This window comes from Mya arenaria, chromosome 3 (assembly GCF_026914265.1).
Source record: "Mya arenaria isolate MELC-2E11 chromosome 3, ASM2691426v1".
Taxonomy (NCBI): Eukaryota; Metazoa; Mollusca; class Bivalvia; order Myida; family Myidae; genus Mya; species Mya arenaria.
In genome coordinates, this window is record NC_069124.1 from 9292563 (window position 1) to 9305029 (window position 12467).

General features: G+C 39.6%; 1 protein-coding gene and 1 non-coding gene across 2 annotated transcripts; both read right to left on the bottom strand.

Moving 5' to 3' along the window:
• Positions 1 to 222: 222 nt before the first annotated feature.
• Positions 223 to 945, bottom strand: LOC128228926 (protein rtoA-like). The gene has a single exon (XM_052940484.1). The coding sequence runs from the start codon at positions 943 to 945 to the stop codon at positions 223 to 225; it is 723 nt and encodes a 240-aa protein (XP_052796444.1).
• Positions 946 to 2504: 1559 nt separating this feature from the next.
• Trnav-aac (transfer RNA valine (anticodon AAC)) lies at positions 2505 to 2577 on the bottom strand. Its single transcript has one exon. It is a non-coding gene; the product is annotated as a tRNA-Val (tRNA).
• Positions 2578 to 12467: the final 9890 nt, after the last annotated feature.

The following is a 12467-nucleotide window of genomic DNA, read 5'->3' on the forward strand; positions in this document are numbered from 1 at the left end:
GTCAGATCCTGTGTTCGTTGTGAGTAGGTCAGATCCTGTGTTCGTTGAGAGTAGGTCAGATCCTGTGTTCGTTGTGAGTAGGTCAGATCCTGTGTTCGTTGAGAGTAGGTCAGATCCTGTGTTCGTTGAGAGTAGGTCAGATCCTGTGTTCAATGAGAGTAGGTCAGGTCCTGTGTTCAATGAGAGAGAGACAGGTCCTGTGTTCAAGGAGAGCAGGTCAGATCATGTGTTCACTGAGAGCAGGTCAGATCCTGTGTTCGTTGAGAGTAGGTCAGGTCCTGTGTTCGTTGAGAGTAGGTCAGGTCTTGTGTTCGCTAGGAGTAGGTAAGATCCTGAGTTCATTGAGAGTAGGTCAGATCCTGTGTTTGTTGAGAGTAGGTCAGGTCCTGTGTTCGTTGAGAATAGGTCAGGTCTTGTGTTCGTTAGGAGTAGGTAAGATCCTGAGTTCATTGAGAGTAGGTCAGATCCTGTGTTCGTTGAGAGTAGGTCAGGTCTTGTGTTCGTTAGGAGTAGGTAAGATCCTGAGTTCATTGAGAGTAGGTCAGATCCTGTGTTCGTTGAGAGTAGGTCAGGTCCTGTGTTCATTGAGAGCAGGTCAGGTCCCGTGTTCATTGAGAGCAGGTCAGATCCTGTGTTCATTGAGAATAGGTCAGATCCTGTGTTCGTTGAGAGCAGGTCAGGTCCTGCGCTCATTGAGAGTAGGTCAGGTCCTGTGTTCATTGAAAGTAGGTCAAGTCCTGCGTTCATTGAAAGTTGGTCAGATCCTGTGTTCAATGAGAGTAGGGCAGGTCCTGTGATAATTGAAAGAAGGTCAGATCCTGTGTTCCTTGAGAATAGGGCAGGTCCTGTGTTCATTGAGATCAGGTCAGATCCTGTGTTCGGTGAGGTCATGTCAGGTCCTGTGTTCGTTGAGAGCATGTCAGATCCTGTGTTCGGTGAGGTCATGTCCCGTGTTCGTTGAAAGCAGGTCAGGTCCTGGGTTCATTAAGAGCAGGTCAGGTCCTATGTTCATTGAGAGTAGGTCAGGTCCTATATTCGTTGAGAGAAGGCCAGGTTATGTGTTCTTTGAAAGAATGTCAGATCCTGTGTTCATTGAGAGAATGTCAGATCCTGTGTTCACTGAGAGTAGGTCAGATCCTGCGTTCATTGATAGCAGGTCAGGTCCTGTGTTCGTTGAGAGCAGGTCAGATCCTGTGTTCGGTGAGGTCATGTCCCGTGTTCGTTGAAAGCAGGTCAGGTCCTGGGTTCATTAAGAGCAGGTCAGGTCCTATGTTCATTGAGTGTAGGTCAGGTCCTATGTTCGTTGAGAGTAGGCCAGGTTATGTGTTCTTTGAGAGAATGTCAGATCCTGTGTTCATTGAGAGAATGTCAGATCCTGTGTTCACTGAGAGTAGGTCAGATCCTGTGTTCATTGAGAGTATTTCACTTCCTGCGTTCATTGAAAGTTGGTCTGATCCTGTGTTCATTGAGAGCAGGTCAGATCCTGTGTTCGTTGAGAGTAGGCCAGGTCCTGTGTTCATCGAGAGTAAATCAGATCCTGTGTTCATTGAGAGTAGGCCAGGTCCTGTGTTCATTGAGATTAGGACAGGTCCTGTGTTCATTGAGAGTAGGTCAGATCCTGTGTTCATCGAGAGTAGGACAGGTCCTGTGTTCATCGAGAGTAGGTCAGATCCTGTGTTCATTGAGAGTAGGACAGGTCCTGTGTTCATTGAGAGTAGGCCAGATCCTGTGTTCATCGAGAGTAGGTCAGATCTTGTATTCATTGAGAGTAGGCCAGATCCTGTGTTCATCGAGAGTAGGACAGGTCCTGTGTCCATTGAGAGTAGGTCAGATCCTGTGTTCATTGAGAGTAGGCCAGGTCCTGTGTTCATCGAGAGTAGGACAGGTCCTGCGTTCATTGAAAGTAGGTCAAGTCATGTGTCAGTCATTTAGAGAAGGTCAGGTCCTGTGTCAGGGAGACCTGACCAGTGTTAATTTGCGTTTTCTGTCGTGCAGACATCAAAATTTTACTGAGGTAATTCTACGAAAAACATTCAAGTTTTCAGTGTCGGAACGCCCGTTCAAGCTTTATTCAAATGTATATAATGAGCCCCACATGTACATCGCGACAGGTAGTATACAGTGAAGGGTACAGGATTTGTCGTAAGAGGGGGCTCGTGTGGGCGGGGTCGTAGAGGCTGGGGTGATTTATAACTAATGGTGAGTTACAAAAATGCTAAGCTTGTTCAGTATTTCTACATGCATATTACATTACCAAAATAAATCTGATTCCGCTGGGGATTGTACCCGGGACCTGCTGCTTGTTCAGCAGATGTGATAACCACAACACGGAATCACTACATTTTATGATGGCACAATTACTTTTGTTGGAATATAGAAATAAAATAGTTATGCTATTTTTTAAATGGTTTATGCATGCTAGTTTTCGTTGAAATAGAATATATTGTTAATATATACATCTGCAATGAACAAAAATATGGTGAAAAAAAACATAAGAAAAAAACTGATTCCGCTGGGGATTGAACCCAGGACCTTCCGCGTGTTAAGCGGATGTGATAACCACTACACCACGGAATCACATGCTTAACATGTTGATAATTTGTATTATAAAGCTATCTAGCGAAAAGCGAGACAACCGAGATCTAAAAATAGCCGGTATATTTTTATAAATAACTCGACACAGGCGATAAAAAGAGGCGTATATTCACGTGCTCAATCGTCATTGGTTTATATTGACAACCAATAGAGGCAGTTTATGTGCCACGGACTTTGATTTGTCAACAGTAAAGAGCTTTTGCTGTCAATATTTCGAATTGTACAGCCCACAATCAGGGAAAATAAATCTAAATACACTCTCACTGTCGAAGAGTATAATGTTTACTTGTAATTATGCTGCTACCAGGTAACAAGAAAAACTGTTATTTAAGCGATGGTTCCGATAACATTAATTAAACCTAGATAACTTGCCATGTACAAGAAATAATTGTTGTACTGATACGCACACAAATTATTGATAACATCTGCTTGAATACATAAGTGAAGTTAGATATTATGTTTGGTCATGCATATACTACATTTACTGAATAAACAAACAAAAAAATGTTCGAACAAAAATATCGGCTAAAGATGCCAGATTTTGATACCAAAAGAATCTCTGGAGCAATCGAATTACTAATAAATTTTATTTTCAGGGAATATTTAGAACCAGGCACGTGCATTTAGAATACATTCATGTGTGAAACTCATCCACTGCACGTGTATATTTATAACGAATGTTTCTACATTTGCTCCAAGATTCTCATTTACAATGTAACCACCATTTTTATCGAGTATTGGTCACGTGACAGATTAAGAAGCCACGTGTCATTGAATTACAGAAGGCGGTTGACACGTGGCAGGGGGCTCAATAGTTCCAGAAGCCAGCGTTAAGGCGATTCCAAATAAAGCCTGTGTTTAGTACAAGGTTCCATTTCAACCATACTAAACTTTAAGCACTTTAAAGAATGAAACATTGTTTATGTTTAATCATAATTATATATAGGTACTAGTATAAACTTGCAAGTGTGCGAAGGGATTAAACACATTTATTTGGGGGTGGGGGGGATCTGATCGTCATCGGCAATAACATGGAGCCCTTTTCAGTTTTCACTGAAAAAAAATGGATGAAAAAATCGCTTATGTTTTTAAAGTTCGACAATCTGATCATCAAATAGGTGACGTTAAACAATTTTATGTTCACAACATCGAAATGGCCTGAGCGTCTTGAAAAGCGGAAGTGGTCGCGGACAGATGGGCACGCGGGCGGGAAACTTGGAAGGGAAATACCATGAAACAAAGACGGTCGGGCCAGGCTTGCAAATCACGTGGGGGTTTATACGCGTGTGTGCTTGTGTGAAGCCCCTCGTTGCCTTTTACGCCTTTGTCTGGATTGCTGGAATTACCACTGAAGATGATTAGAATCCTTAAAAATAAGCGAGGAAATATTCAGAGTAAAGATTCTCTATTGTATTACACTTCATTATGATTTGTTGATCAAGTAACATTTAAAAAGTATGATAATAAAGGTGAAAAATAAAGAATATCCGTGCCTCTGTACACCAGACTTCCAGTAGATCATTTTTCATAACCAGAAATATAAGATAGAAATATAAGATAAAAGTTATCTTATATAAGAGATATGTTATAAAATGCTATCTGTTGTGTTTCAACGATATGAGAACATGTACATTTGTATTTGACATTAAACTGGTTCCTGCTTGTCTTCATTTCCCTCATGAAATGTATGGAAGCTGTTAGAATTGCATAAATGGTGGTTTTAGTATTCTAAAATATGTAATAAATTACGAAATATTCCTTCATTGATGTAATAATTTTGATCGACATTCCTGGCTAATACGAAAATCATAAGATTCGCCAAATTCATTGTGAATGCAAACTGTATTTGCTCTTACAAATCTGTCAAGCATTTCTCATCCCTTTGCCTTGATCATGGCAACCGTTCTGGAACATGCGTCTAGTGATAGGGATCAGACCTGATAGAAAACCAGTCATTCGATCAATGATGGCGGCCGTCCCAGAATCCACTGGGCTGTTGCAAATTGCCCATAAAACGATACTAAATTCTGGCTTACTGAAAATAACAGTAGCTGTCACTGACTGACTGCTTGCCGACTCATTTGCATGTCTGCCACTGGGCTAAACTCGTTCCACCTGCATGATTTTCAATCGAACTAATTGCACAAGGGCGGTTACTCCGTTGCGTGAAATAAAGAGTTACCACGTATCTGTTACAATTGGGTATCGTTAGAGAATAATAAATTGTTCTTTAAGATGAAACTTGGGTTGGGGTGAAATCATTATTTTAGTTGGCAACGGGCTTTGTTGGAATTTACAGGTCAGTTGAGGGCGGCGGAGCAGTAGTCACTAATAATGTAGTATGTTATGTGTGTAGACGAATACAATCGACTTAAACATAATTATGTATTCAATTTAACGAATTGCATAAATAAATGCATTGTGTACAGAACAAATGATAAAGAATATTTCGAATGTTTCAGAAAACTAACACTGTAAATGCTTATATGTTCCGCTCTTTGTTCTGGCTTGCAAGAAACAGATTTGGTAAGATATGGACTAGGTTTCTTTTAGTTTTTACCAGAAAATAACTCAAAATGTGTGTAAGAAAGCTAAAACAGTATTACTTTGATGCTTTTGAATACGTGAAGAGTTGATTTAAAAAAATATAATGAACTGAATGGTCAACTATGAAGTAGTGACGTCATGACTAAAGTACACGGTCATATTTATTACGGCACTATAGTATACCATAATATATATGTAAATCATTTGTGATATAGGGTGAAAGGTACAGGTACATAAGTAAGATTTATTTTATGTCCACACAATCTTTTTATTGCCACGAATGTATTACCATTAGTACTAACAACAGCGCCATCCTGGTAGGTATTCGAACATGGACGTTCACATAAACATTGCTTGTAACCATACGTAACTTTAAACATTGATGTTTTCATAAAGACAGTGATACGGTATTAACATGACCACACTCCTCCCTCCTCGGACAGTAAGTACATGACCGATGGCGTACACGGGTCAAGGTTATAATGGACCATGTTGACATAAAACTATTGCTCCTAGCTTCCTAACTAGTTATTATGATGTTGATTGATAAATTCAGCGACATTTACCACCGCGCAGAAGATAATTGTGGTTTGTGTGAAATTAATAGCCTGTGAAGACAGAATGATGATTAATAACGATGACTTGGTTTATTAATGTCATTAATTCCTCCCGACTCCTCATGTCTTATAAAACCGCAACAACTTATCTCGTCTTCTGTAGACGGACAATAATTTCTGTCACACTGTTCAGCGTTCTCATAATTCGCCACCACCATCATCATCGTCATCATTATCATCATCGTCGTCGTCGTTGTCGTCATCATAATCATCATCAGCAGCAGCAGCAGCAGCATCGTCGTCGTCGTTGTCGTCGTCACCATCAAAACCACTACCACCACCATCATCATCATCATCATCATCATCACCACCACCACCACCACCACCACCACCACAACCACAACCATCATCATCACCACCATCACCACCACCGTTGCAGTTAGATAGAATAATGAAGGAAGGTACAATAACAGAAAACCTACGACTATATATAATGACATAATCTGAATCATAAATACTTGTTTTATTGTTCGTCTTCACGACCTCTTTCTTTTTTTTTCTTCAGGGGAATATTTAAAACAGTAATTAACGCCTGTTATACAAAGAGTAAATGGTCTTGAATATATAAGTGTTTAATACGCCCCATACACTTCTAAGAAAATATGTTCCAAATATTCATTATCAATTACTTAGACATGCGTTTTTAATTGAATACACCAATTAAGCCAAACGTGAATAATTCTTCGTTATTATATTAAGCTTGAATTGTACCCATAGTGCATGCTTAGGCAGATGGTTTTGATAGTAGCACCAGGTTTTTGGTGAAATTGCTAGTTATACGGTTTTCATAAAGACGAGTTATCTAGGAACCGTCGTCTGGCTCAGGCTGAGGGAAAATGGTTAGCCGTCGTCGATTATCGACCGGCAAGCGTCTCGGGTGACGGCCGTTGGCAGACGGCGTCGGCGGCAGAGTTTCCGGATGTTGGCACGCTACCAAACATGTGCAGCGCACGTCAAGGCGGGTGTGATGGGATATTGTAGAGTATCTGAAAATAGACGGGGAAAATTAGTTCAAATGATATTAGTTTTTACAAATGTTGAACACAATCAATGTTTTCTACTTCGCCAAAAGCCAAGAAATTGAGATATGTTGTTTTATTGCAGAGGTAAACAAATTCACATCGCACAAAATTATAAGGATTCCATTCATTCTTAAACTTAATGAATATTAACCCCGCCCCGAGCACGTGCTTATCTGTGAGTGGAAGAGAAAGGTGTGAAATGTTGACCAATCAAAAACGCCGTACTGTAGCGGTAAAGAAAATTCATTATCAATAGCGGGAGAAATCTAACACTACCACGTGAACACCATTATAAAATTAGACCCGTAATTGCCTCTTAAAAACCTCTCATGCAAAGCCAAAGATGATTGGATGATGTTGGCATTGTGAAAATGTGTTTTCTTTGATTTTCGGAAAGGTGATACGAAAATGAACGGAACGGCTCTCAACGGTTTGATAAATACTCATTTCAAATTTAGTCTGCTAAATATTTTGCATTGAAAAAAAAGTTAAATGTCTATCGCGATATGACTTATTTTCAAGTGCCTCAAGATCATAAGGAAATTTGAAGCCAGAGAAGTGATCGAATAGGCATCGATCAATAATTCATGACGGCGCTAATACCGCGTGTACACTTGCCGCGTGTGTGTTGTTGACGACGTGTACCGCCCAATATTCTCTTTAGGCTAGAAAAGAACAAATACACTTACAGTTATAACTAAATCAAAATATTTTTTTAGAAACCGCGTGTTGTCAGGATTTTGATAATGCAGTTCATTTTACACCTTACAGCTGCCCATTGCGTATTTAAATAGTTGCCTCAGCTGGGTATAGTCGACCTTGACTTTGAATAAAAAAAACACCTTTTATGGGCTGTCTATAACCACTAGTGGATTAAAAGGGGGCGCACCGGCGCGCCCCTCCCCCCTCTAAAAACTTCTTAGTTCACTTTTTAATTCAATATGGAATGAGAAAAAGTGACTGAATACACTCATAATTCAACATTTCTGACTACAAAATTGTTAAAAGTTTCTTGAGAGGGTAATCAAAAATCCCCATGCAAACAGTTTATGCCATATACTTTCGGTTCTGAGGGAGGGGCGCATTTCAAAAGGTTGCACCACTAAAACACGCCCCCTCTAACGTCAATTCCTGGGACCGCCCCTGATAACGTAATGTGACATAATACGACATCCTTCCATGATTCCACAACCATATTTCCACATAATAATAAAGCTAAATATCCTCTTGGTTATAAGATTTAGCTTTGATAGTATGTGATTGTGGTCAAAATAACCCTCATTCAGCAAGCAAGAATCTAAACTTAATTGTAAATGACCAATGTTAGTCCGCGCCAGTTATACAACAGTTGATATAACACATGACTTGCAAGCAGGGGGTCCCTGGTATAATCCCCAGACTTGCACACTTTTTCTGAGCTTGTTTCAGATAGTTTAGTACTTGACGTCCAATATATACGTTTGTTGAACCACAAAATTCACAAAATGAAATCATTATTCCCAGAAAATAATGTACGGGGGCGTAATAATTTTAGACCTCGTTATCAATTTAAGTAAACGCTTATTAAACACACCACCCATCAGATGCGTTTGGGCAACGTGGAAAATATTAACAGCGTCTAATCCTTCTGCAATTTATACACTTGTCTGGTATTCATAAAGCATCTTCAGTCATTTCCTGACTGACGTCACTTTCCTGACTGACGTCACTTTCATAAATGGTCATATGTTATAGAAGCTTAATTTTTCAAATACATTGTTTTCAGTGACTATTGAACAATCATACTTTAATGTTGAAAACACTTGAAGGGACTTTTAATTCAACTTTTAAAACGTTAACAATTGGAAACTACTTAATATTCTTTATGAACACGGACGCTAATCGATCCATAGGAAGTCTTTTGTAGCCCTGATGAATCAGTTAGGGCCACCGTTCAAACCTGTCGTAGTGCTGCTTCGATTGACTACGATTATATATCTTCAAAATGCAGAGCAATTTTAGGATTGTCTCAACTCCTCTCCGAATTGATACGCCGGATACCGGGCCATTTTTAGCGGTATTCTGGATGCCGAAGTTAGGTAAGCCGGTATATAACGGCTATGACTCCATCCAGATCGATTTAAGCTGTGTAAAAGAGAATCGTGGTAAATCGTAATTAGACGTGGGCCATGGGCCCCGATTTCACCTTCAGACAAATAGCGATGGCTGCGGGGATACGAATCCTACCGCATGTATCGTGGTAGAATCCGATTGTATCACGATACGTTCTGTAAGGTTGCACGGCTTGCCACGATTGTTTTTAAGCTGCACTCTCATAGATTGATTGTTTTGACATTTATTTCCTGAAATGAGCCAATGTTTGCGTAAATGTCTGGACACCAGTGATATAAGGCTGCTGACAAAAAAGCAGATCGCATTTTTCATATATACGTTCGGAAATTGATGTATGTGGCTAAAAGCGTTACTAACGCTTTTGAAAAATGAAATTTTCTTAAACATCTTCAATAATTGACGTACCAAACAATTGAGATATGTTAAATAGTGAGTGATCTTATATGACTGAATTGAGGGCTCTGATGCCAAATTTAGCTGATTCAGAGACAAAAAAAGTCAAAACTGTCAAATTGTGAGAGTAGAGCTTAAAGACACTGCCATGATAAAAGACGATTATGTACAGGCACTGCAAGACTGTCTACGTTTCAAGACGATTATGTACAGGCACTGCAAGACTGTCTACGTTGCAAGACGATTATGTACAGGCACTGCAAGCCTGTCTACGTTTCAAGACGATTATGTACAGGCACTGCAAGACTGTCTACGTTTCAAGACGATTATGTACAGGCACTGCAAGACTGTCTACGTTTCAAGACGATTGGATATTCCCTTAACCATATTTAAGTGCGTCTTACAACTTATCTACATCAGTCTGTTTACGGCTTTGAGCATTTATAATCTGATACATATTATTCTCCTGGCACCTGTTCAAAGGCTACAATTAGCCTACAACCTGGCAGAACTGCTACGATAAATGCCTGAAAATGGTACTCCAGTTGCCTAGCTGCTAGCACTTCGAAGAAATAGAAGACGAATTCAGGATGCTTTCTGTTATATCTAAACGATTAGCACGTGCTCGATGAATTGTTCCAAGCATCGTAGGCAATTGTGGTGCATTCGAAGTACGTGTACTATCGTCAAAATTCCGTACTGGCTTCGCCTTCAATCGTCGTATAGTCGTGACCAATCGTAGATGACCCCTATGTTTCGTACAGAAGTCGTTTCGTAGGGAGTGCGTAGACAAACGGACCATATCCAAGTTTATATATAAATATATACGTGGCATGTCGTACTAGAACGTAGGTCACTATTGAGAAATCGTACTGAATCTTCATAGAAATCCGCGAATTGCCACGACCGCCTACACGATGCCCATTGAGTGACGCAGTACTAGGAATACTCTACGGCCAAGATACATGATGCTGCTACATAATTTCAAATGTTTTACAATTTTTTCGTGAAACCACGACTGAGATTTTCTAAATCGTGGACAGTCGTAGCTAACCTCGCGACATTGAAAGCAGGCTTTAACATAGCGCCTTGGAAGTCAACAGCCAATCTCTTAAATTTTTGTAAGTAATTACATCCAAGGTTTTATCTATTTTAGTGCAATGGTTTTAATGCTGACCTTTCCCTTTATTTATTGTGACCTTACCAAATGCAAAGTGTCCATAGCTCGAATATTTTATGAGGTTGCCTTAGATTTCTACTAAATTGTATTAAATTCGCTTATGGCAGGTACCTTTACCTCGACATACTTACAAGATTTAACTATAGTTTCACTTGAGCCTTCATAAGTCAACGTAGTGCATAAACTTTATACTTTACGTTGACCTCGACCTTGATATTGATCGTGACCATCGCCGAGACAAGGTGCCAATACCTCGACCTACTTTAGTTTGAACGAGACCTTCACTGTGACCTTCACCTATATTCCTAGACCTCGGCCCTATTAATGTTGAACTCGATATGTAGCTACTTTCACAACCGTCAATGTCATCTGCCTATATCCCGACCTATTTAAGGTTTATCTAGATCTTTACAGTGACCATAGCCAATTCCAAATTGCCTATAAATCAACCCACTGAATGTTGAAATAGATATTTACTGAGACCTTCACGTACTTCCAAGTGCCTTTACCTCGACATACATACGGTTAACCTATATAATTGCGGTGACCTTCGCCATTACCAGGAGCAAGTGTGACCTCTGCCAACACAAAATTGCCTTTACCTCGACCAACTTAATATTTGACTAGATCTTTACTGAGAATTTAGCCAATACAAAATTGTATTGTCCTCGACTGACTTAATGTTTGTGCAGACCTTTACTGTGACCTAAGCCAGTACAGGATTAGCTTGTATGTAACCTCGACCCACTTACTACGATCTTGGCCATACAAAATTGCCTATACCTCGACCGACTTACTGTTGGTCGAAATGTTCACTGTGACTCAAGCCAGTACAAAATTACCTATTGTGACCTCGACCCACTTAATGTTGGTCAAGGTATTTTAAGGTGATATTACCCAGTAGAAAATTGCATTTGCCTCAGCCAGCTTAATGTTGATCTAGATTTTTACAATGACCTTGGCCAATAATGACCTTTACCTCGACCCAATAATGTTGATCTATATATCTACTGTGACCTTAGCCAGTACAAAATTGCCTATAGTTCGACCCACTTAATGTTGGTTTAGACCTTTACTGTGACCTTATACTGTAGCCTTTATACCTTTACATTGATTTAATATGATAAACTATTTCTTTACGGTGACCTTATACTGTAGCCTTTATACCTTTACATTGATTTAATATGATAAACTATTTCTTTACTGTGACCTTATACTGTAGCCTTTATACCTTTACATTGATTTAATATGATAAACTATTTCTTTACTGTGTCATCCGCCATTACCAAGTGTCTATTCCTGGACACACAGGTTGAACTAGATAGTTTCTGTGACCTTTATCAATCCCAAGTGCCTAGATACGTATACCTCGACCTGGGAGTAGGATTTGTTAGTGGGCCCAGCCTCGACCTACTGAACGTTAAGGTATTTGTAACGCTAGTTCATGCATTACAAATTACGATATTACATTACGAGGACAATCTTATAACTAAGTTCGTTTTTAGCTCACAGCTTCAGAAGCAACCAACCAGAATCTATCATTTTGGGCACGGTTTTCGTTTTTAGTTATGCGCAACTGAATCGATTTCATGCATTGTGCCGTGACGTCACACTTCATGCTCCACTTACCTGAGCCGCTCCCTTAATTTAAAGATGCACTATTTCTACCAAATAAGATTTTACACATTTTATACAACTGTTTTATTACCAAAAATGATGAACGAATGTCGAAAAACATGAAGATCATGAAGGATACCGAGTATAATTTGAAAGAAATGTGCAGAAAATACAGCATTGCTATGAGACGATAGTAGATCGCAGTAAATCTTTTAGCATGCACAAATCATTTAATATTTTTGGCGTGTTCAGCTATTAAATATACGGTTACAATATTGTTTTCAGTAATGATGCACCAGTCAATTGTAACCACGACCCCCCCCACCCCGCAGGTAAGAGGAATAGAGGGGACTTTGACTTTCGGTTCAGCCAACCCCGGCTAAC